Source organism: Perna viridis, chromosome 6 (genome assembly GCF_037379345.1).
Source record: "Perna viridis isolate PV_CMFRI_1.1 ecotype Kerala chromosome 6, ASM3737934v1, whole genome shotgun sequence".
Taxonomy (NCBI): domain Eukaryota; kingdom Metazoa; phylum Mollusca; class Bivalvia; order Mytilida; family Mytilidae; genus Perna; species Perna viridis.
In genome coordinates this window covers 34,335,873-34,361,415 of record NC_142450.1, presented here as the reverse complement: position 1 = coordinate 34,361,415, position 25,543 = coordinate 34,335,873, and the positions used below count along the sequence as shown (strand labels likewise).

General features: G+C 33.0%; 1 protein-coding gene across 2 annotated transcripts; it reads right to left on the bottom strand.

Moving 5' to 3' along the window:
* Nucleotides 1–8,368: 8,368 nt before the first annotated feature.
* LOC148614669 (1,5-anhydro-D-fructose reductase-like) lies at nt 8,369–24,494 on the bottom strand. Of its 2 annotated transcripts, none has more exons than XM_088588934.1 (10): nt 23,687–24,494; nt 20,126–20,293; nt 19,095–19,211; nt 15,680–15,775; nt 14,828–14,944; nt 14,042–14,160; nt 12,601–12,676; nt 11,921–12,004; nt 9,961–10,049; nt 8,369–9,515 (listed from the first exon to the last, which is right to left on the bottom strand). In XM_088588934.1, exons 1-10 carry the CDS (start codon nt 23,771–23,773, stop codon nt 9,473–9,475), a joined length of 996 nt encoding a protein of 331 aa, XP_088445060.1. In that variant the 5' UTR covers nt 23,774–24,494; the 3' UTR covers nt 8,369–9,472. The 2 variants fall into 2 exon arrangements, with proteins under 2 accessions (XP_088445060.1, XP_088445059.1); XM_088588933.1 differs by having other exon boundaries at nt 15,680–15,778; nt 23,687–24,492.
* Between the last annotated feature and the right edge of the window lie 1,049 nt (nt 24,495–25,543).

Genomic DNA, 25,543 nt, shown 5'->3' with positions numbered 1-25,543 from the left:
TACGGAAGTTTTATGGTTGTCATCATGAACTCGTGGATCGTTATGATGTATCCATCAGCACCATGAAAACTGATTTATTCAACGGGTCATGGTTTGCGTTTCCTTGTTTGCCTACCCCGGACTTGACTTTTTATGAGCAACTCGGCGGGTGTTTCTAGAAAAGCAGAGGATGCTTACCCTACCGGTGCACCTGGTCCATGCTCCAAGTTTTCCGTGTTGCTTTTAATTTGTTACTTTGTATGTCTGTTTTCTATGTCTGGTCTTTGTCCCCCTGGATTACATTCTTTTATGTTCTTTGTTGTGTATGTCTGTTTTCCATGTCTGGTCTTTGTCCCTGGATTACATTCTTTTGATTACCGCTATAACATCGGTTCCCTTGATTGCTCTTGTCCATTAACAATCTTATTTTGGTAAATGGTTACCTTTAACATATCTACCAGAGTTCGAGATAAAGGCAACTGCAGAAAAAACTTTTTTTAAACATACACCTCGAATTCGACAACAGTGGTCATGTCAGTACTAAAATTTATAATTTAAGAGACGATTAGTTTTAATTTATGAATTGTCCTAACATGCGTAGCAGTATACTTTCATCTCCAGCTTATGTTTTTTTTATATTTCACAATTGATTAGCTACGCTAGAGCAAATACTAACTTTTCTAATTTCCGTGAATACCATGAATATCTGCGTTACAGACTTTTGAATCATGGGTATGAGGGAATGTGTCTCAAATGGTGTATTGCTAAATTCTTTTTCAGATATCGATCTTTGGTTGAAAATTGCTCAGTTTCTTTTAAATTAATGAATAATGATTGCTTTTTATACTTTGTACCGATATGATTGCGTGAGTGTGAGCGGAATCTCTTTCAAGAACTCTTACAGGTAGGAATAAATCATCCCAACATATACTCATACAGCAATATAAACAGTTTACGCTATAAATTCTGCTCTCTTACAGAAATGCTGGATAAGAATATTGTTGATATACTTATAGTAGCTGAGACCAAACTCGACGACAGCTTCCCTGACGCACAGTTCAGGGTAGACCAATATCACTTTTGGCGTACGGATAGGTACATTCATGGTGATGGCATGGCTTTATATTTAAGATATGATATAGCCTGTGACAGGAGAAAAACCTGGAATCTGACAATAATGAGTCCTTATTTATGTATAAAAATTATGGTAAACAATGGTAAATGGTTTGTAAATGGAATGTATAGACCTCTCTTAATGAGGGACAATGAATTTACTAATGATTTTATTAAGACACATGATAAAAGTATGTTAAATGTGAACATCTTATATTTTAGGACACAAAAACTATGATCTACAAACTGATGAAAAGTGCCAACCATTGTCTGATGTATTTTCTTAAGAGAATGTTGTAAAATATCCTACATGTTTTTCTTAAGGTGTTAAACCATCTCTTATTGATTAAATACTTACAAATACTAAACAATATTTACAAAACGTCACTGTGAATTAAGTGATGGCCATAATTTTATAGGTATACAAATAAAGGAAAATATACCAGCTATGACAAGATCCCATAAATCATATAGAAGTTTTAAAGATTTCAATCATGAAGCTTTTTTACTAGACCTAAAAATGTTAACATAACAGAAAAGAATCAACAAAACAAGGACATAAACAAAGCTTATGATATCTTTGAACACGAATTGGTTAAAACTTAAAACTGTAGAGAAACATATACCAATGAAACAACGACAAACAACATTCATGAATAACGTTTTTTTGTCATGCCATCTACAAAAAGAAAATGCTACATAAGAAATACATCAAATTTAAAACCAGGAAGAACTGGGAAAACTATCGCCAGAAAAGAAATTATATTAATAAAATAACAAAGTCATCAATATGGAATTATTTTATTGAAAGGTTGGTGGCCAAAAACAAAAAGATTTAATACCCACAATTAAGCCATGTATAACCAAAGAAGGCAGCCACTTTGCTACAAATATTGTACTATGTAATAATAATGAGAATATCATAAATGATCAGACCATGGAAGAAGAAAATTCCAGTGTTTTTTTTTAAATGTATCTTGAGATATTGGTAATAGCAGTTGTAAGGTAGACCATGATCATCCAAGTATCAGAAGTATATATGAAAATTGAAAACAGAGAATTGTATTTTCATTATATCAGTTATGATTTTGTAGAGAAACAAATAAAATATATCAACAAAGCCACTGGATAAGATGGTATTTCAGTAAATGTTTTTAAACTAGCTTTACCTATGATAAAGGAACCCATTAAAGTAATGATAAATAAACCTTTTTAGAAATCTTCTTTTCCAAATAACCTAATGGAAGCTCAGGTAGTTCCTCCCTCCCTTAAAAAGAACAGTCAGTTGGAGGTGTAAAATTACAGACCTGTCAATATACTGCCAGCAGTTTCGAAGTTTTTTGAGAGGGCCATATACCGGCAGCTCATATACCTTTTTGAAAACGTTTTTCATGTGTCATTGTCTTCTTTCGGGCCTGGGTATGGCTCTAATATAGCACACTCTCAAAAATAATAAAAAAATAATTGAGGGCTGGAAACAAGCAGTCGATACAAACCTCTACTTTGCTCTTGTGCTTATTGACCTGTCGAAGGCTTTCGATGACCTACCACATGATATTTAATTGTTATAACTATAAGCATATAAGCTGTCTTCTTGTGCTTTAAGTCTTGTTTCAAGTTATTTATCAGAATGAAAATAATGTGTAAAACTTGGTGTAATCTTTAGTACATGGAAAGATATTTATAAAGGAGTACACCTAGAGTCTATACTAGCACCTGTATTATTCTATATATTTGTAATGACATTTTAAAGTTTATGAATGAAAATAACATAAAATTATGCCAATGATACTACTTTGTCGCAATCAGGAATAGGATTACTCAAAACTCTTGAAAAGGAAAGTAAAAGTTTGATAAATTGGTTTGGAGATATTATTAAAATTTAGGCTTATTCTGACAAATTTGAGGCAATTTCCATATGGAAAAAGACTTAAAATAGGGATATAGAATTCAATTTAGACTGTAATGAAAATAAATGCGAGGAAATAGTCACATTTCTGGGTGTGACAATAGTCTATCAAATTTGATAAACATGTATCTGAATTTTTTGAAAAAAAAGCTTCAAGGCAGCTAAATGCACTGAAATGTATTGGAAAATATTTAACAAAATTGGGGAGGCTAACTAACTACTATTCTTTCATCATGTCAAACTTTAATTATTATCTAGTTATTTGACATTTATATTGGGTTTGATACCAAGAGAATGGAAACAATCAAGAATGCGTCTTGAGATCTATTTACGACGGCTATAACAGCTATTATAAAATTTTACTTAAAAAAATCTGGTCTTCCAACATGAAAAATAGGGAGATAACGAGAATAGCACAGAAATGTTTAAAAGACTACCCAAACAGTCTCCTTAATACTTACATGTTATACTTGAATTCAAAAATACTTCCTATTTTTTTTAAAGGCAAAAACTATGGAAATACCGCATCTAAAAACAACACAATTTGGGTTACATTCACCCAGATATGGAGGTGCCACATTATGGAATGAGCAAATTCGAAATGAATCCAGCCTTGCACAATTTAAGATTTCAATTAATAACTGGAATGACAGCTTATGCAAATATTGCTCTTGGAGATCTTGCTAATTTGGCTCAATCATCTTTATTCATATAGCTTAGCTTTATCTCCAGTATGTTTATTTATTTATGTATATTTATTTCACTCAGTTATTTATTTATATAATCAGTGCTTATTTAAGCTTTTAGCTTGCTTTGATTAGTTTATCAATGTACTTTTTATACAATTCTTTAACAATGCATGTACTTTTTAAAATATGTCTGTATTTAAATGATATATGTATTGTGTGCGTCTAATTATGTATCTGTATAACTGTATGACTGCATGACTTTTGTGTACTTGTACATGTTGTTTTGTTAATTGAGTCGTTATAAAAGCTCTACAGAGCTTGTCTTTTTTTGTAATGTGCATCCGACTATAAATAAACATTTCTGTTCTGTTCTGTTTTGTTTTATCACTGACCGGTTATGACACAATAACATGCAAATGCTTTGTAATCGACGCATTAGAAGAGGCAAATTTGGCGCGCTGTAAAACCTAGATTTAACCGCAATTCCATTTAAATTGCCTGTATCATGCCTTGACCATTGCGGTACCAGCTACCCCGGTGATCTAATATCTATTTTGTTAGATTTATTTTGGACATGACTTGATTATGAATGGGATTAGTGGTTGTGACCCTTACATGCATATAAACCGGTTAGATTTAACTGATCACCACTAAGAAGCACTGGGTGAATTTGATTAGTTAATTATTTTATTACACTTTCAGTTCTATATTATATAATTCAATTTCAGTATTTACTCAGTTAAGAATATTCTGGAAAACGAAGCCATTAGGATGCCTACTCATCTGAACATAATGAGAAACATAGAACGTAACGAAAGACTTTTTGGTAAAACAAATATTAGTGGTCAATGCTTTCTCCTTTTTAACTTATTCAACTAATTTCTGTTGAGAACACGAATGATTTATTAGTTGGGTATCTATTTTAGGCATTTGAAATTAAAAAAAGTTTAACATATATTGACCTTTGCATCATAACTTTCAACATAATTTCTAACGTAACGTATTATAATGTATTATCACCCACACTGGCTTGTATACCGCTGTGCAACTATATAATTGTTTTCTGTACTTTGTACTGATAATTTATGATGTTAAAAGTAATAAAGAATTGATCATTAAAATGAGTATAAAGATATAAAAAACACAAATCACAATGTACATTAGGAAACAAAACTACAATAGAACTCATTCTGAATAGAAATTATTGTGTATATATCTACACAATAAATAAATAATGTTTTGATTCCACAAAACTTTGATTAAATTAGATAACCCTTTTACTTTCTCTGCTTTCTTTTTCAGTTTTGCATGTAGATTTTCTTACAGAAGTCTTTAAAGTTGTTATCAATAACACTTTTTTCCTTGCTAGAATTGAAATTCGTGACTCTTCAATACGATTAGGCAACTGAATGCTAAATGTAGTAACCCATAATCATCCCGTTTGATGTCTCATATATTTAATGCAGCAAGAATATGGAACAAGTTGTGAAAGAGTAATCAAGGGCACCAAGGTTATAGCGGTAATAAAAAAAATGTAATCCAGGAACAAAGACATACACAACAAAGAACATAAAGTAACTAAAATCATACATACAAAGTAACAAAAGTAAATGGGCAACTCGGACTCCACTAAAAACGATAATGTACATTAATCACACATGGCAACTAAATGAAACATAGGTCTCGCACAAAGATTTTGTTATTCAACAAATGGAGTGAGTTCAAGCTAAAATAAAACTTATAATTGAAATTTTATCTAATATGACAGCTTATGTATTACAAATTGCGCTAAGAAGAAGCTGTGCAAACTAAAAGTAGATGTTTAAGAGGCTGTCAATGAGAAAATCAAGCAAATCCTATTATATGGGTGACACACCATAAATTTGTTCCCACTTATCTTTTTCCAGTGTAATGCATATATGATATATTTCTCAAAATGGATTAAGTTGTTTTAACAATTTTTACGTTATGCCAGAGCTTGCCGTAATTATGCAGAGTTTTTGTACCGCGCTAGACTTTTTATAATTAGGCTTCTGGAACAGGGTTATGTTGCTTCAAGATTGAATTCATCTCTAAAGAAGTTTTATGGTTGTCATCATAAAATCGTTGATCGTCACGATCGTGTACACAATGGCAACCGATTTTTCAATGTGTCATATTTTCCTTTTACCTTTCGTCTACCCCGGACTTGACTCTTTATTATCAGTTTGGCGGGTATTTCTAGAAAAGCAGGGGATGGATACGCTACCGCTGCACCCCAGGTATATGCTTCCAATTTCAAGTGGAGTCCGAGTTGCTTATTTACTCTTGTTGTTTTGTACATATTTTAATAATTTGGTTATTTTATGTTCTTTGTTGTATGTGTTCGTTTTCCATGTCAGTTCTCTGTCCATGAAATGCATTCTGTTGATTTCCACTAGACTCTTGGTTCACTTGATTACTCTTGTTTTAAATTTTAAATTGACATTATGCTTCCATCGTTTGATATCATAAAATCACTGGTATTGCTATTTGGAGCTCGGATTAGAGAGCATAGTGCAATAAGTCAAAAGTCATCCAAATTTATATTACCTTTGACGACAAGGTTTTGTTCTGTGGTAGTTAAGTAGGACATATTGGTATAATGTAGGGCAACATTTCAACCTTGAGAGCTAGTTTAATTACTCACTAAACTAGTTAGATTTATATTGAAATTGGAACTGATCTATTTCACTTGACTGTTAAATTGAATACAAGTGATATAGTACAAACGTTCGTAAGAATCATCGTTTCTTTCATTTAAGTTGTTTTAATCGCAGCTCCTATGTTATGCCAGAGCTTGCCGTAACTATGAAAACTTTTTGTATAATCAAAAGAGGTCATTTCTTTAGTTAAAGTATATATAAATAATGCGATTGTTCAGTGGGTTGCAAGGATAATATAGAAATTTCTAAGGGAAATCAAGGGAACCACGATTTATACGAAAGAGTAATCAAGGGAACCAAGGTAATCAAAAGAATGCAATCCAGGAACAAAGACCAGACATGGAAACAGACATACACAACAAAAAACATAAAGTAACTAAAATCATACATACAAAGTAACAAAAGCAAATGGCAACTTGGACTCCACTAAAGCTGGGGGCATGGACCAGGTGCACCGGTAGGGTAAGCGTCCTCTGCTTTTCTAGAAATACCCGCCGAGTTGCTCATAAAAGTCAAGTCCGGGTAGACAAACGAGGAAAGGAAAACTATGAACCGTTGAATAAATTTGTTTTCATGGTGCAGTTGGAAACACCATAACGATCCACGAGTTCATAATGACGACCATAAATCTTCTGTAGTGTTGACTTCAATCTTGTAGCAACATAATCCTGTTCCAAACGCCTATTTGTTAGAGAGCGATACAAAAAGTCTGGCAAGCTCTGGCATAAAGGTAATCAAAAGAAATAATCAAATTATAACTTCTAGATGACGGAAAACAAAAGTAAATGACTTGTTGGGTAAGCGTCGTTTACTTTTCTAGAAGTACCCGCCGATTTTCTAATAAAATGCCATGTCTGGCGTAGACGAAAGTAGAAACAAAACAATGACAAAGCATTTCTCAAGGTGCAGATGGATATAACACAACGGTTAATTAGTTAATGATGACGACCATAAACATTTTTTAGTGATGAATTGAATGTAGTGGCAACATTATCCTGTTCCAGATGATCAAATGGTAAGAAGTCTAAAACGTAGTTTCGGCAAGCTATAGCAGTGGCCAGAAATCAAAGACTTGGGACAGGCAAAAAAAAATGTAGCAGGGTTGGAGTACTTTGGCGTGATCATAACTCTCCACTATTCAAATCTGTCCACTGTTGAAAAAATAAAAAAATTAAACACACCTTAATATTAGTTCACATACGTCCACGGAACCACATTTTTGCTCTGTACGTCACATGATGAACCGGGTCTAGCCCCAACCTCCACTCACCCCAAAATCGTATATTTATCGCTTTCATTCATATAAGTGAAAGTGGTTTATTTTAACAAGGGATAAAACTATATTAGACGTCGTTATGTGTGGGTACACTGATAATGGTAAACAATCATATAAACAAGTATCAGACCAGGCGTCGGTTTCACCAAAAGTCGTAAGTGTGAAATTGATCGTAAATCATGATATCACAATGCTATTTTAGTTTATGACGTCATTACTTACGATCAATTTTACACTTACGACTTTTTGTGAAACTGACACCAAGAGTTTTGTATTTAATGTATCCACCAGTTGCCGCCGTGAACTTGAACACCTTTGTCACTGATTTCTACTACAATTATAAATCACACTGCTATCCTGAGAAGACGTTGAAATACCAAAGGTTGTATTAAAGTTTACATGCCAATGGATTGGAGAGATAAGATTTATTTTATCCTCTGTGGGAAGTGGACGTGTTTAATATTGATTTGTTAAAAATCATAGCACACTTTAAAATGATAATGACTGTAACAATGCCATGGCTTTGTATTTCTAAACGCATTTTTAGTTTTAGACTATACTTAATGAAATAAGGTGGTCTTAAAATATGTCTTATATCGACCATCACGAACATCCATTCGCAGGTCTGGCTAAAAAAAATATATATTTTCTACTAAACTCAATACATCTTTTATTTAGAAACATCGTTCAGAGAGATATATAAATTAAATTTTTTTTCAAACCTTCAAGTAAATGTCTGCGCTATGTTAACTGTTAATACTTATTGCATTACCTTGTAATAGAAAATTCAGCCGGTTTAAAAAAAAATGAAAATGGCGTAAGTTTTATGGTGATTTCCTGTTACCTTAATCTATATTTGTCGATTTTGGATATTTTCCAACTATTTTCAAGTTATCTACAACGTTTTCATCATGATGAATGATTTCGCCGAAGTATGACACATATCACTGAGATGATTATTATTGCTAGATTATTACCGGATTATACTCACTTGCAATATGGCGGGTGCCGCAAGCAGTATATTATTACCTTTTCGGGGCATCTGATGTACTCCAGGTTTTATGTGGGAGTTTATATTGCTTGGGCTTTAGTTTTTTGTGTGTCGTCTTGTATCCCTTATCTTTAGTTTTTTATGTAGATCGTCTCTGTTTCATGTTCTCAGGTTTAGGCAATGTCTTTGCATTTTGACGTATTAGAATCATCCTGTATCATCCCATTGCTGACGCTTCGATATTTTAATTGCCTCTGTTTATGAAGCGTGAAGACTGTGAATGTTGAGCTGTTTTGTTCTGTTTTAATCAAATCTGGCTCCGACTGAATGTATTGAAATCATGGCGCTTGCAGTGTTATATGCAATACGGTCTGAAACATTGTGGGCAAACATAGGTGCATCATTGATTCTGTCCTCTTCCTGTTTGTATGAATAGCTGTGGGTCGTGCTGACTAACTGACTCAGGCATGATACAGTAACTTCATAACTTTTCACACAAATCTATTTAATGTTATTGTTCAAACTTGGCAAACGATGAAACCAAATGAAAATAACCTTGAGATTGTGTATAACACACCAGCATATGGCCATATTGATAAAAATAAAATATCCAGAGGTGTTTTTAATTCATTTTGCAAAATAATATGACATCTATCGTATCTACATCGAATTAGTTTAATTAAATTTAGAAAATTGAATTTGATTTGTAACAATCTTTTGTTTGTTTTGTTTGATTAATTCTCTTTGAACAAACCAGATTATTTTACGTACATGAATCATTATATATACGTCAGGTCATTTAACGGAAACGCTTGTTTTACAGGTTCACATTTATTTTACGTCCGGGAAAGGGTTTTCTGGATGATTTTTTAGGCTACAAAAGATAGAAATCCTTCTGATAAGAACATTCAAAATTATAATTGAGATGTACGACTCTTTCGAATTACATCAATCTTTCAGTTAGACCTTCTGCCTTTAAAATGCAACTAACGATGTCCGGTGTAACCATCGAAGGGATTCAGGTTTTCATATGATTCAATTTACTGATGAGAAATGTTTGTGTAATTTTATTTTCTATGGCTGATGGTATTTGTCGATTTCGGTTGTTGTATTTACTGGTTTTTACGGGATCAGAATAAGATTAGGTTTTCGTATGGTATTCAGATTTTGCGAGATTAAATCGAGCAAATCAAAGCAGTGTAATTATACTAAGAACAAACATGCTGATAACAGCCAATTTTATTTTACTCTGTGACAAAATATTAATTAATTGTGAAGTAACCCACCAATATACCATTTGACATAATGAGAATACTTACGACAATGCCTCAAAGATAAAAACTCGATGACACCTGTCAAGGCTTTTTAGGTCTTCCATGTCATTTGATGTTAACGAAAAATCAAATAACTAAAAATAGATTAGATGTAATTATATGCAGTTTCGATCATAATAGTGGTTAGTAGTATAGCATTTTTAAAAGCATTTTTGAAGATTTTTCTTCACTTCGGAACAGATTCGGAATCCTTTTAACAATAATATCAATTATTACAATCACTTTGAAAAGTGAAGACATACTTAACATTAAACTTGAGCGAAATATATTTGGGTTCAATATCAATATATATATATATATATATCTGTGACGACTCTATTTGCTACACTGCTCCATCGGATCAAATTGATACCCGGGAAGACATACAAGCGTATAGAAAAGGCCTGAAAAATTCCAAACGATGTTAGAACTGTAAAATTTGCAATGCAAATTTTGGTCGTTCCCTCCGCGGGACTCGAACTTGTACCGCTGTGACATCTATGGCAACACCGCCTGCACAAAGTCCAGCGACCTAGACCACTCGGCCAGCTAGGCTATATAGAAATACAGCTTCGCTGGCCAGGTCATTCCTTCTCGTAGGATTAATCTAGGGCTGTAACTTAGTACACGATGTATGGTAGTACCGGACAGTTCATTTAGATATTATTATGTAGGATAGAGGATCAAATTAATGATGCATGTCAAAACAAATCAATATTATGCAACGTCTCAGAATGTGACGACTCTATTCGCTACACTGCTCCATCGGATCAAATTGATACAGGGGAGGTATGTAAAAATTCCGAACGATGTTAGAACTGTCAAATTTGCGATGCAAATTTTTGGTCGTTCCCTCCTCGGGACTCGAACTTGTACCGCTGTGACATCTATGGCAACACTGCCTGTATCAATTTGATCCGATGGAGCAGTGTAGCGAATAGAGTCGTCACATTCTGAGACGTTGTATAATATTGATTTGTTGTGACATGCATCACTAATTTGATCCTCTATCCTACATAATAACATTTAAATGAACTGTCCCGTACTACCATACATCGTGTACTAAGTTACAGCCCTAGATTAATCCTACGAGAAGGAATGACCTGGCCAGCGAAGCTATATTTCTATATAGCCTAGCTGGCTGAGTGGTCTAGGGCGCTGGACTTTGTGCAGGCGGTGTTGCCATAGATGTCACAGCGGTACAAGTTCGAGTCCCGCGGAGGGAAGGACCAAAAATTTGCATCGCAAATTTTACAGTTCTAACATCTTTGGGAATTTTTCAGACCTTTATATATATATATATATATATATATATATAGGCGGGAAATTCCATACAGAAATTTAATCATGACTGGGTGGTAATCAAAGTTCCTGCATATTAATTATTATTTGCTTGGATTAGAAAAGACATATATTTCATATATATGTTTTGTATAGGATCACCGAAAACTTGTGGTTCGTAATGCAGTACCTATCTATTTCAGAAGAACCGATATCTTTACCGTGTCAAAGTTTTCAATTGCTCTTTCGTCTACCCCGGACGTGATATTTTATGAGCAACTCAGCGGATGTTTCTACAAAAAGGAGGCTTACATACCGCTGTACCTGTTCCGTTTTCAGTGGAGTCACGTGTGTTAATTTGTACGTGCTATTTTGGTTTTTTAACATTCTTTGTCATGCCTGTCGTCTATTTTCACTGTCTTTTATTTATCATTGAAATATATTCTTTTGATTACCCTCAAATCTTGGTTCCCTTGTTGACTCTTTCAATATTAGGCAAATGGTGATTATTGATTAAGAGGAGTAAGGTTTTAAAAAGTTGGGGATAAAATTCTGACGACACATGATCTAGGGGTGTCAATTATCTAACTTTTGACTCTTTATGTCACAGGGTTGATAAATACATTTCAGACTGACTAAACATAAAGATCAAGATTATACCGAGTAATTTTGTTTTTAAACTTACGCTTCTGTTCTGTTTCAAGCGTTTCAAATTAGAACTTTTACAAACTATTCCGAGACCACGTTGAAAATTATATCGCAAAGCAATCTAAAATGAGTAAGCAAAAATTCATAGGACGATAAAGTTTATCAAATCAAAGTTTTTGTACTTTGATAAGATTTATTGAAATTTGTTCATGCTTATCGAATCTTCCTCTATCAATAATGTGACGAGTAACATTTCTTCCTTTCCTGTCGAAGATTATTTTAGATGCCAGTTTAATCCATTAATACAGATATTTGTTTTACCTTGCTTTCCGATCAGGTTTGAGAAAACAGTATATACAATGTCGAACTTATTATTTAGAACGGTCTAATAATAAAAGGCTTTATTCTGAAATATCGAAGCTGCATACGATGTGACCAATAGTATTGTATTGACTAAAACTATGCAGAACCGAATTAATGTTGTATTTACTTTTAAAAAAATACAATCGAAACACTTGTTGGTATTAGTATGATATTGTGCATGCATGCTTCAATATTGATTTAAAGTTGAAAATTTTCTTTTCTCTATCTGCTTGTTTAGATATGTACTGAATAGTTCATTTATTTTTTTCGGTTTTTATCTCTTTAGGGTTACCGGTTGTATTTTTCCACGGATTTTCATATGAACCTTATGTAATTTTATTCTTGCTAAGTAACCTGTGCTGGTGTTTTCCCATGGGAATCTGCTATCCGCTGTACAACTGAATCGTGTAAAATGTTTACTTCTTGGTATCTGAAATGTGGAATTACAGACTCACTGCATCCAATATTAAACAACACCTCTCCCCCCGAGAAAAACAAAATCTTACCTGATTTTTATACATTAAATGTAATGTAAATATCTGTAGTTATGGCAAGTTGGAACAAAAGGCGTCGGTAGAGCTCGAACTCTGAATGAAAGGGACGAAAAGGGACGCAATAGCTAAGTATTATACAACTCTGAATTTTGATTGTGATTTAATGTTTGAAACAGGATAATATTGTACCTGGAATGTAAGCGGTCGAATAAAATAATTGCGATAAGACCTTTTTAAAGAAGACGTGATTAGACAAATATACGGACGGACAAAGTGCTTTCTGTAGATCCCAATGATTTGTTTCTGAAACTGGAGGGTATGATAACAAAATTAAAAGCTTGATCTAAACCAATATTTAAAAACTGGAGATAAGGGAAACCAGAAGTTACACAATAACCAAAGCTCCAGGACTGATATAAATGCTCCGGAAAGGGAGATTATCAATCAAAAGAAACACTGATATACTACAATACGTCCTATCTTTAAAGACTGGTGTATATATAGTTATGGTGTTGTTGGAAACGTCCTGTTTTGAGGACATAACCTGTCGAGAACAAAAATGTCAACTGACTGGAACATATGGCAAAATAATTTGAAGTATTAATTCCATAGGCTTCCAATTGGGTACTGAAATTTTGGTTGTAGCCATATCGTTTAACTATGTGGATATAAAGGACCACTCAAAATTCCGAAATATTTATGGGACACTCCACTTATAGTGGAACGAAAGTTTAATTATTTTTACTGTTATTATCTATACCTAGATAGAGGTAATGCTTAAATAAATCTCGCCATTCAGTATTCATGTATATTTAATTTTGTCAGACATTCCAAAGATTTTGTACATCATTTTGAGTAATTTATGAAACTAACATTTTTGCACCACATCCAAGTTCGGCTAAAATTCAGTGACTTTGAAGTACTACTTTTTGGTTCGACTCAGGTAGAATTCACTAGAAATATTTAATCATATGTTTTATATAGGACAGGAGGGAGACAGATTGCGTGGAAACCGGGAAATAAAAGTGTTGCATTTCTTATCACTTAGTTTGGTGTTTCTGTGTTTTCATCTTTTTTTCTTTGGTTCAAAGAGTTCCTCTTGTGGAGTTATTTCGATTCATTGTAGGTAGTCATTTCTTACAAAACACATTTTTGCGTGATCTATGCATTTTATCTTGCAGATACATGGTGGTCTATGTCTGAAATAATCGAACATGTACGTATGTAGATATAAAGAATTCCTACTTCTGCGTAGCATTAAGGTCTGATATACTTTCCTGCTATAGAGAGTAATATTATACCTAAGATTATGCTTCTTCAAACCAGGTGATGCTAGTGGCGCATAACAAGTCATGTATATACCATTCTGGTGACAGTAGCTGACTAATTCGGGTATTTGAAGATAAACATGGCATTCAACCTACCAAAATTAATAAGCATTGATTCGAAAAATGGTTCAACAACTATGGATTATTTCCTAGTAATCATTTATCATTTATCTTGTTATCTTACTCTTAAACCTTGAAATTTATCTACATAAAACCTAAAGTATCACTTACGATACAATAAATAACAAGGAAGCCATTTTGTATTGAAGCATTAATTCACTTATTTATAACATTGAAAATATGTCAATTTATGAATTTTTTCTATGCGTAGGAGAGTGCATTTCTCCGTTCGAATGACCATAACATTTTTTATACCATTTAAAAGTTGATACATTAGGCCACCTAAAAATACCCTTTAATGTTGATTTACTTATTCATGCAGTATAAAAAAACCCACAGGAATCGAAGAATAAACATTATGGATTTTTGCCTCTTTGCCTAGACGATGTATAAAATGTGACCAAAAAAACTATAAATGCATGGTTCTACAATCGGAGGGTACCTATTGATGTGCTGATATTTTGGGGACTAGGCTAACTTAGCCCACGTATTTGATGGATTTTTTTAACTTAATGGTTCCAACTTGTTGCATTTAATGTACGGTCATCAAGTCGTCGTATCATGCACATGCTCCAACATGTTTCATTTTTTAATAATTAAACATACTCTTTATAGGTATCCAAATACTATTATACTCACTTGTAACAAAGATGGGGGTATCCTACAGTTATCCATGATATTTTGTATTTGTCGCTGGCTGAAATTTGACAATCCAATAGACCTTGTCAAATGTTTCTCGTTCATGTCCTCTAATTCCTGATGTTCGACGAAGTGGTATTAACATGCAATACAACGCTAATAGAAGTGAATATATACTGTCCTTCGACACTTAAAATGTGTTCATTTTTTTAAATGGCGCATATAAATGTAGATCCTCTGTCAAAATCTTGCTGTCGGTAGTGACGCATTTCGGAAGTGACGAAGTCAGGATGTGATTGTTTGAAATTTTAACGCAGACGCACATCATGTTTTTAGGAAGTCTGGCATATTCCCACTGATCGAGGCATCAGCGATATAACATCATAAACGTCCAATGTATAGTTTTAGTACATGGGCAATGCATAAAACATATTAAACACCGTTTTTGATAATTCATTTGACTGACATTTTCTTATATTTCTCAGTAATAATCGAACAAATAAGTCAGGTATAACAAAAATGGCTAGATGAAATGAAGCCATTTAAAGGGGTAGTAGACCATATAAGTGTTTTGATTTTTCACAGGAATTTACATGTGTTTTAATTTGTTCGTACTCGTAGTCTTTATTCTATCAAAAGCAGTGCTTTATTTTTTATCCCCAACTTTACTTAAATCTATGACCAAAACAAATACACTTGTTTTTCATATTTGGTCGTTATTAATACCTCTTTGAGGAAGGAATAGTTGAGACTCAAGTTTTAACAATATTCTTTACCTTGGATAATTTTCGTGCTATAACAACGTTTATATATGTAATAGTTTATTGTTTACTCTAATGATTAACAGCTCACCTTCCATAAGATGAGATGATCAGTGTAAGCATTGACATATGGGGAAACATCTTCAGGATAAGGTATTGATATGTCGTTAATAATTGGTTGTAATTCCTTCTGAAAACAATACAATGAGTTTTGTGTTTAAATGTCTTTTTATATTTTGCGGTTGCCATTGAATGATAAGTTGTATCAAAAAAAATTATTTTCCACTTTTCTCAAATTGAAGTAAAAGTTGACTTCAAATTATACTTTTTCCGATTAAAATGAAATCAAAACCATTGGATATTTTTGTAATAAAAAGAAAACCTATATTTAATTTGTTATATATTATTCTGTCCTGAATAAAATGTCAAAAGCGTCTTATATCAATGAGAATATAAAGTAGAGATTTTATAAAAAGGATCTTTATTTCGTTTGAATTACTACAAGCCTTTTTTTAATAAAATGTATTATATAACATTTTCTTAAGGTCTTTACTTACCACTTCTGGATCAAATGCCCACCCTTTCATGTAGTAACAAAATACACTGAATTTAAATGAATGCATTGTAAATGCATATTCTGTGTGTATGTCGATTAAAAACAAAGCTGAGAATGTGGACTTTAAAATCATATTTGTAAATTACTATAAAAGTGTACTAATATTGTTTACACGTGTGAGTAATGTGCCTCTATGCTGTCAGTTATAAGAAAAGGTAAAATGTGTGTATTCAAGTTGATTTCTGCAACTACATTTAAGTTGTAGTTTTTAGTGAAAAAAATTGTGAAAAATTTCTAAAATCATCATACCATTAGTTTAATGATTTTCAAGACCTTATTTTCCAAGCTTTGCAATGGTATGCAACATTAAGATTTCACTTACCCTAAAGAGCAGTGAAACTTTGAAAATTACTTTTTTAACATGTAAAGTAATGGTGTTTAGTGAGACCATATAAAATATTTTCCCACCAATTTTATCCTCTTGGAAAAGGCTTTTCACAACTAAAGTTTGAAAATTTACCATACAGATGTTTATGTCAAATATTCTTTTAAAATAAATTAAACATATTATTTTATACCATTTCAAGCACTATAAATGAATTAATGAATTCTTAATATTCTCTAAAAACTGATTTTTGCCATCAAGAAAAATCAGATAAAAAGTGTTAGATACCATTAAACAGTGCCATTTTCGAGTGTATGAATGAGTATATGGTTCAAGGATTTTATTAAATTATAGCAAAAAACTAATACAAATAATCCCTTCCCCAAAGTGTTATTTGTTTGCTAAAACATAACTGCGACGTTGACCTTTGAATGGAAGTTGAATTAATGACACCCCGCATTATCAGGCAAATGAGTGCTTCGTTTGACCATTAATCCTTATGTTTATTATGATACAGCTATAAAATTCATTTCAAAAATATGTATGAATTATTATAGCTCAAAAGGGCTATGGTTTATGTAAGAAAAGCATTATGTAGAAAATTTATAGAAGTTAGACGTGAGTCCTTCCATTCTTCACCCACCCATAACAGTTAAGGCATTACACCTTTCCATAACCAAACTGTAATCGCAAATCAAAAATAATAAGAACAAACCAGTTATTAAATCATGATTATAAAGGTATTTTCAGATTTGAAGTTTTCAATATTTTTTAAGTTCAAATGTGTTTCAGAAGACAAAGAGAAACAGTCGTGACCATTCTTTTCCTGGAATATACAAAGTGTTAGTTGTAATGAGACAGACAAGTAAAAACGAGACAAGTGAATTTCCGTCCTTTACTACTTCATTTGAATCGTCGGATAATTTTGGTAGGATTAAATACAGAAAAATTCACTATGACATGTTGTCATTTGTTAGGACACTTTAATCTCAAAATCCCAAAATGGCCCGAAATGCGTTTAATTCTGCATTCAGATGGCTCATAAGAAAGCTAAGATTCTACATAAATATGTTTGAATATGCAAATCTTGTGTGAAGTATGCTTGTATATTACAGGTTAAGTTGAAGAAAATATGAAATTCCAAACATTCCTCCTAGTTTATGAAAACTCATTAATGTCACCTTGAAACAGTAAAAGAAACGTGACTGAAATGAGCTGATATGACGAAAACATCGACATTTTTTTACATCGATTAAATGCTAAAAATTAACATGTTTATGGCAATTTTTTACATAATTGAACTTGTAAAATTTCAAATATTTATACAATTGGCTCATTAGAAAACTCCTATTCCATATAAATGAACTTGAACATACAAAAGCTAGTTTGAATTACGGTATTTGAATAAATGAAATTCCAATACCTGGAAAATGGAGGAAAATATGAAATTCCAAAAAATCCTTTTTTAATCATTACTGTCATATACGTGCCTGGAATGGGCAAATATGTTAAATATATAGATGATTTAGATAATAGTACCCAACATGTACACCGTTTATAAGCTCAAAATTAGCATTTTGGTTCATGCGGATGTATTTTTCACTGGTAGGGGTAGCAATGTATCTCTCGAACTCAAGTTCGAACAATGTTTATCACTTGGGCTGATTTGAAAGCGTAGGCACTATTTAAATGTACTGCATCAGACAAAAGCTTCTTTCAACTACGGTACTCTGTAAAGATGACATTAACAGGTGATAGCGAAAAAAATTTGAAATTCTATAAATTCCCCTTTTTTATGCTTCATATAATAAGCGTTACTCCAAAAAGAATAAAATATGAGGTTTACAGTATCGGTATGCTTTGAATGAGAAATCTAGGAGTAGTTGTAATATTTTTAACTTTTTTTAAAATTGTTTCTTGAAAATAAATATTTCGGGGTTTATTTATGTAGAAAATTACATTACCCTCTCTTTCTATTTCCATTTAGGAGTATTAACTTAATTATTATGAACAATGGATACTTAATTAGTGTGTTGGTAATGTAACAAAGAAATTCATCATGGTTATTGATAGATAGTATTAATTGTAAATGCAAGTTATATGCAATCATAAAAACCCAAATAAACTTGAAATGTATTTCATTTGAAATGGGACCTCTGACCGACCCCTCTCAAGTCAACTGCAACCCAACTCTGTGCGATCTGAAATGCCGAATATTGAAATGAACGTTGTGTAAGGAAATAAATGTTAAAATGTAACCTTGGTCCCTACCGAACATTCCTCATTCGATTCATTCCTCGAAAGATGATTCAGGATTTGTTAGAACTTAAAAAAAATAATATATTTCTAAAATTATCTCCGTGATATCCCAAACAATTCTCATCTCCGTGATGTCCCAAACAATTCTTTCATTTTTTATTCTAACATAAAACACAGAAAAAAAGAAAGGGAAACAACTTAAACACCACATCTGTCGACAAAAAACGATAGTAGAAATTGTTGTTACCAACCAATATGTTTAATGTAGATTTTGTATACAATATAAATATTTTCTGTTTTGCATACCTTAAAACTAACAGGAAAATGGATCAAACATGCGTCTACATATTCTAGCTTTAAGGTTGATAGCATATCTGTGAGCTCACGTTCTATGTCGCCTGGTTCTTCATAAAATGGAACAACCTACAAAAAGTAAAGTAATATAAAAATGTCTCTCGGGAACAACATGCAAGTGTTGTTAGATAAGAAATATTAAGTTTTATGTTTCTTTTCCTTTTTTTTTTATTGTTGTTGTTTTTTTTCTTTGTTTTGTTTTGTTTTGTTTTTTCATAAAATGTTTTTTTTTCTACATTAACGTTGAATCCTCGGCTGTGTAAATCATACATTGTCGAAAGGTGCATGAAATTACTCATCCTCTATATGAAGAATCTTTTTGAGCTCTATACTACTGTCATTTGCAACTAGAGGTCATTTGCTACATTGTTTTACTACACATCTCCATTTAACCAGAGATGACGTGAGTAAAACAACAGTGTTTCTCAAAACCTGTGATACTTACTCTGTGTGTGATACTTTATATTATTTTTTTAATGTCTGTCTCAGTTTACCAATCTCTTTCTGTTTTCTTTTCCAAATTTTTAAATGTTATTTTAAAAGTTTTAAGTTTAAGTTTGTTAAGACATCTCTCGTGTGCTTAATGTATATATTATGTCACAAATGGAAATTCTCGTTCTATTGCGTGACTAATCATACATGTAAGACCCTTGCTTTAAAGTCAACATGAAAATAACGACTAATTTAAAGAATTAAATATAGTACATGATATACTGTAAACTTGGAAATTTTTGCGCCGTCTTTTTTTTTCGCGGTTTCTGCTATCTATCTGCTTTCGCGCAGATTTAAATTCGCGATCGTTTATCAAATTGTACTGTTATGTTCTTCGACGGAAAAAATCGCGACAGTTTGATTTTAGCGTTACAGGTTTTGGTGCGAAAGTATTGAAAATAAAACTGCCGCAAAAATTTTACGGTTTACCGTATGTAGAATGAATTACATTACCGTTTTGAATTTATGTATGTCAATATTTAGTTACTTACCTTAGTGGTAATGAACAATTCCTCACGTCTAATTTGACCTTTTGATAAGATGGAATTTAAAGCTTTTCCCACTACAGTTTTATTTTTATACATTTGTGCAGTGTCAAAGTGACGATATCCCAGTTCAATTGTCGTTTTAAAAACATCATCTACTTCATCAGGCTTGATCTGTTAGGAAAAAAGTATAGTTTGGAAAAAAATACGCTTGTACCACAGCTTATTATTTGATTCTTTGTTTGTTTGTTTGTTGGGGTTTAACGTCCGAGCAGCAATATTTCAGCTATATTCAGACAATGAACATGAAATGGATGATAAAATGAACATGAAATGAAAAAAAAGGATGGGACACAAGGATAATAGGGTCGACAAATTTTGATTGCCACTGGAAAAAGGGGGGATGGGTAAGGTTGGGCAATTTAGCCTCCTGTGGCGGAGCGTGAAGGTTTCTACTCCTATCGAATACCACAGCAGGGTTCTTTAACATGCGAGGAACGTGGCATCTTTCCCAACACGGTGCACCACTATGGTTTGCGGTCAGGTTTTCCGTATTATAGCCTGACAACCCCAGCATGTAACACGCCAGGGGTACCCCATTCCACCACCTGGGGCACACATCCCAGTTGCTCTGTGGGCAGATCGCCTAGCCCCCGGCTAGGTTTCTGAGCACTATTTAGTCGCCTTTTACGACAAGCTTAGCGCTGCTGCAGGCCTATTCTTTTAACACCCGGACCTGCACGGGGCCTTATTATTTGAGAATATTGGTTTGGTATATCTACTTTTATTCTATGCAACTTTAGAGAAAATGCATTTGATAAGGTTTTCAAGAGACTACAAAAAGCAAAATAGTATTTGATGATAGCATAAATCAAAGCATAAACCCGCATCTACCCCCCCAGCCCCCCCCCCAAAAAAAACAACAAAAAACAAAAAACAAAAAAAAACAAAACAAAACTTGAGATAAAGAATATTGCATGCAATATGAAGTCAGCCTCATATCATGACATACTCTGAGCGGTCGAAAGGGACAAACTCATGACTTAACTTTACGACAAATGCAGACTTTTCGTTTAGTATCGTCTACTTTTCTTGTATTGGTTGGGACATCACTCCAGCACCTGGTAAGGAGTTTTTATATTGCCATTTATACGTTATGCCTTAGCCTGCCGAAAATACAAGATATTGACGCTATCACTATAAAGGTTGAATGGTCGACATTATGAACTTATGGATCGTCATATATATGAAAACCGATTTGTTCATAGTGTCAGAAGTTTCTTTTCGTCGCTCTTCTACGTGACATTTTATGAACAACGGGTTTTTTTTTTAAATAAGCAAAAGACATTTCCCTATCGGTTCATCTGGTCCATTCACCCTTTTTGCAAGAGGCATGGGTTGCTAATTTACCTTCGTTTCTATTTTCATGTTTATGTTTGTAATTTCGTGGTTCTTGTTGTGCATGTCTATATTCCTTGTCTAGCCGTTTTTCCATGAGCAACTCGGCGGGTATTTCTAGAAAACCAAAGGACGCTTACCCTACCGGTGCACCTGGTCCATGCTCCCAGTTTTTAGTGGAGTCCGAGTTGCTCATTTGCTTTTGTTACTTTGTATGTGTGATTTGAGTTACTTTGTGTCCTTTGTTGTGTATGTCTGTTTTCCATGTCTGGTCTTTGTCTCTGGACTACACTTTTTTGATTACCACTATAACCTTGGTTCCCTTGATTACTCTTCCAGGACTATGTTCTTTGTTATTCCGTTCGAACTCTGGTTCCATTTCCCTTAGTCTCTTACACATTTTTTAATCAAAGGAAGATAACATCACAAAGGTAAATTATTGTGTCAAAGACATCACATTGTCAAGAAAACAAGGTGAGATATGAGTCGTTTTGCTATATTACTTTCACTTGCAGTACAAGATATGAATTCACTGAATATTGCGGTCGTAGAAAATCATCAGAAAGTCAATATAAGAAGACCATATCGGTATGTCCATATACCCCTTTTACGCACCCGAACATGCAACGAAAGAAAACATTTTGATAAGTTAGATATTATACCCTTTTGAAAAGATTTTCTTGGGATTTTGGGATATTTTACGCATATTCTAGTCAGAAAAAAAAAATCCAAAATTACACAATTTGAATCCAGACGCAGATAATATGGTATCAACAGTAACTTTACCTAATTATTACTTAGATCAGGTCTTAATTGAAATCTATCTTAGTGTTGTTTATATCTGACCCTCTCCTGGTATCTAAGCTTTTCCTTGATTAAATACATAGATACGTCCAATAAGTTTGTCCTCCTGATGGTTAGTTAAAAAAATTTCTCGGTGTTCCATACACTAAGTAGTTAGTACCAATAGGAGATTTTTTTTTTAATTGACCTTATTTGTAGAATATTTTTATGAAGTGAACAACGGCTGTGTTTAAGTCATAAAAACTGTGTTGTCTTTTACATCAGGTGAATTTAAAATTACAGGACCATTTTTCTTGTCATACTTTTTATAGTTAAAATTGTTTTCAGTGTTTTCTTTACTGAACTTAAAAGAATAATCAAGGGAACCAAGGTTATAGCGGTAATCAAAAGCATGTAATTCAGGGACATAGACCAGATACGGAAAACAGACATACACAACAAAGAACATGAAGTAACTAAAATCATGCATACAAAGTAACGAAAGCAAATGAGCAAATCGAACTCCACTTAAAACTGGGAGCATGGACCAGGTGCACCGGCAAGGTAAGCGTCCTCTGCTTTTGTAGGAACATCCGCCGAGTTGCTCATAAAATGTCAAGTCCAGGATAGACAAACGAGGAAAGGAAACTATGATACGTTGAATACATCAGTTTTCATGGCGCAGACGGATCGACCGTAACGAATGACGAGTTCATAATGACGACCATAAAACTTCTGTTGTGATTACTTCAATCGTGTAACAACATAACCCTGTTCCAGAAGCCTTTTTGTTCAAAGTTCTGGCACGATACAAAAAGTCTGCGTAGTTTCGGCAAGCTCTGGTATAACGCACGAGTTGTGATATGAACACTGCATACGCAGGTTCTGAAGGGATGTTGCCACAGATGAAATATCGAAAGATTGAAGATCGCTTTAAGTTATTCTAAAAAAAAAGGGGCAAATTTGGTATATGGTTTAGCACATGAATCAAAAAAATAATATACTGAGATTTTATTGCATTGAATAAGTACCTGATAACCCACAGAAATACGAAATAAAAGAGCTTGAAAATTTGCCTTTTTAAGATATTGATAGGTCAAATTTATGGAAAATTTACGTCGCAGATGCATCAGGATAACTCTTCTTTTGTTTACTAGATGTATTGAATATATCTGAGGCAAAACAAAAAAAACAAAACAAAACAAAACAAACTGGGAAAAGTGATGTGCCACCCATTGCTCGATTCTTACACAAAATGGTACTTAAGAATATTTGTTTATTTCAAATTCAACTGACAAATGGTTAATGTGTATAATAATATTAGAAAAAAAAATCATTTTTGTGGAAATGATTTTTTTGGGTGTTTAATTATTGAAAGGTACTCACCCTTGATGTTCCCAATGCAATAACCGGCATTTTGTTACCATCTTTAAGAATCACATATTCATTTTCAACTCTGTTTGAGGCCATCATCAAACAATGCAACGACAATAAAATCAGCAATTTCAAAAATAACGATAATCTGTTAGTATATAGTTGTAGTGATCATGCTCTGCATTAAATATATTGAGGTTGTTAATCTTTACATTGTGATGAGTCCAAATATTGATATTATTATTCAAGAACATCCTTTTAATTTGAATAATTGCTTATTTAAAAGTACACAGGTTGATACGTGTCACAAATACATAAATTTAGTATTCTTGCTAACGTAGAAACAGCCTTCTAGTAAATGAGGTGTTCTGACTTCAGTCTAATTATCATTTCATTCCATCGAATTATATCTTCCAGATCTTTATTGAACAATGAACTCTTCGGTCATATATGGACCTATAATTTAAGCTTTCCACAGCTCCGAATTAGATTGTGATTAAATAACACTATAAGAATAAAGTTGAAAAAATATTTCTGTCCGTATATCCGTTATTCATAGACACCTTTGCCTGCTCCAAATTTTCTTTTTTAAAAATGCTATGATGAATGACTGAAAGCACTAAACTGATTTTTTTAAATGAAACTCACAGATATATTTACGCAGTTCGTACAACTTCCAATGAAATAAATACTTGACGCTACAACTCAATCTGACGGACCAGCCCATGCGCAACTTTTTGGCATTTCTGAATGTTACATATTGACATTTATACGTAGTTAGTACTACACAGGGCCATACAAAGCGGGTAATAAGGTAATAAATAAACTTCCTTATTGATTTTTGTCTTGTGTTCAATAGCTTAATCATAATGGTTTCAACATAAATAATGACTACACTTTTGTAAGCGAGACCTTCTTATTATCAGTGGCAACATTTTAAAATATAAATAAAATGTCGGTAACTTCCCTTCATTGTAACAGGAAAACTGTAAACATATTTCTCATATTTCGTTTATACTATGAAAAGAGGGTCATAGACTTTAAGAAATGCAACTTGGCTTTGTTTATCACTTTAGTGCATCGGACATCTGCATATAAGAATCTTTTAATTTTACACGCTTGCGTTTAGTTGGAAGAGTCTGAATCAATATCAATTTGGGTGTTGATATTTTTTTGACAGTCAAATTGATGGCTAGATATTTACATGTATGGATGTATCCTTTTTTCAGTCAACAATTTAAAATTATATATTTACATTTATAATTATGAGCAATGTAAGCAGTAGTGCAAATGCATTCTAGATTGTTAATCATTGTAAGTTATCGGTTACCTGTACAGTCGGCTAATCCACTGTTGCGCGGAAAATTAGCGCCAGTTGTTAGAAGAAAAGTTTGCAGTTTAATTTTACTATTCAAAAAGTGTGTATCTCGCGAAGTTTCTTTATTTTGCACTTGTTATAAACATTACAACCATTAGAAAAGTAATTATAAAATTGCATGCATTCTCATACTCTAGTATGCATATAAAATCCCTTGATAGGTATATTAAATGGCTCTCTCATACCCCATGCTGGACATGGTATCCCTCACGTACCCCTTCATCCTCCAATCGGTATATAGAACGTGCCCAGAATATGTAATATACATTTTTACTCTAGTCTATGTATAAAATCACTCTTTGTGTATGTAAAATGCACCTCGTTAATCAACTTTGCGTATAAAATTTCTTTCTGTGTATTATATATGTTACATTTTGCTAGAGTCTGAATATCAAATTAAACCCTGATCAATCTAGTTGGAAATTTATACTTCAGTTTGCATATCAAAACGCTCCATTCTTTATCAATGCAATTGCCGCCTTACTGCTTAT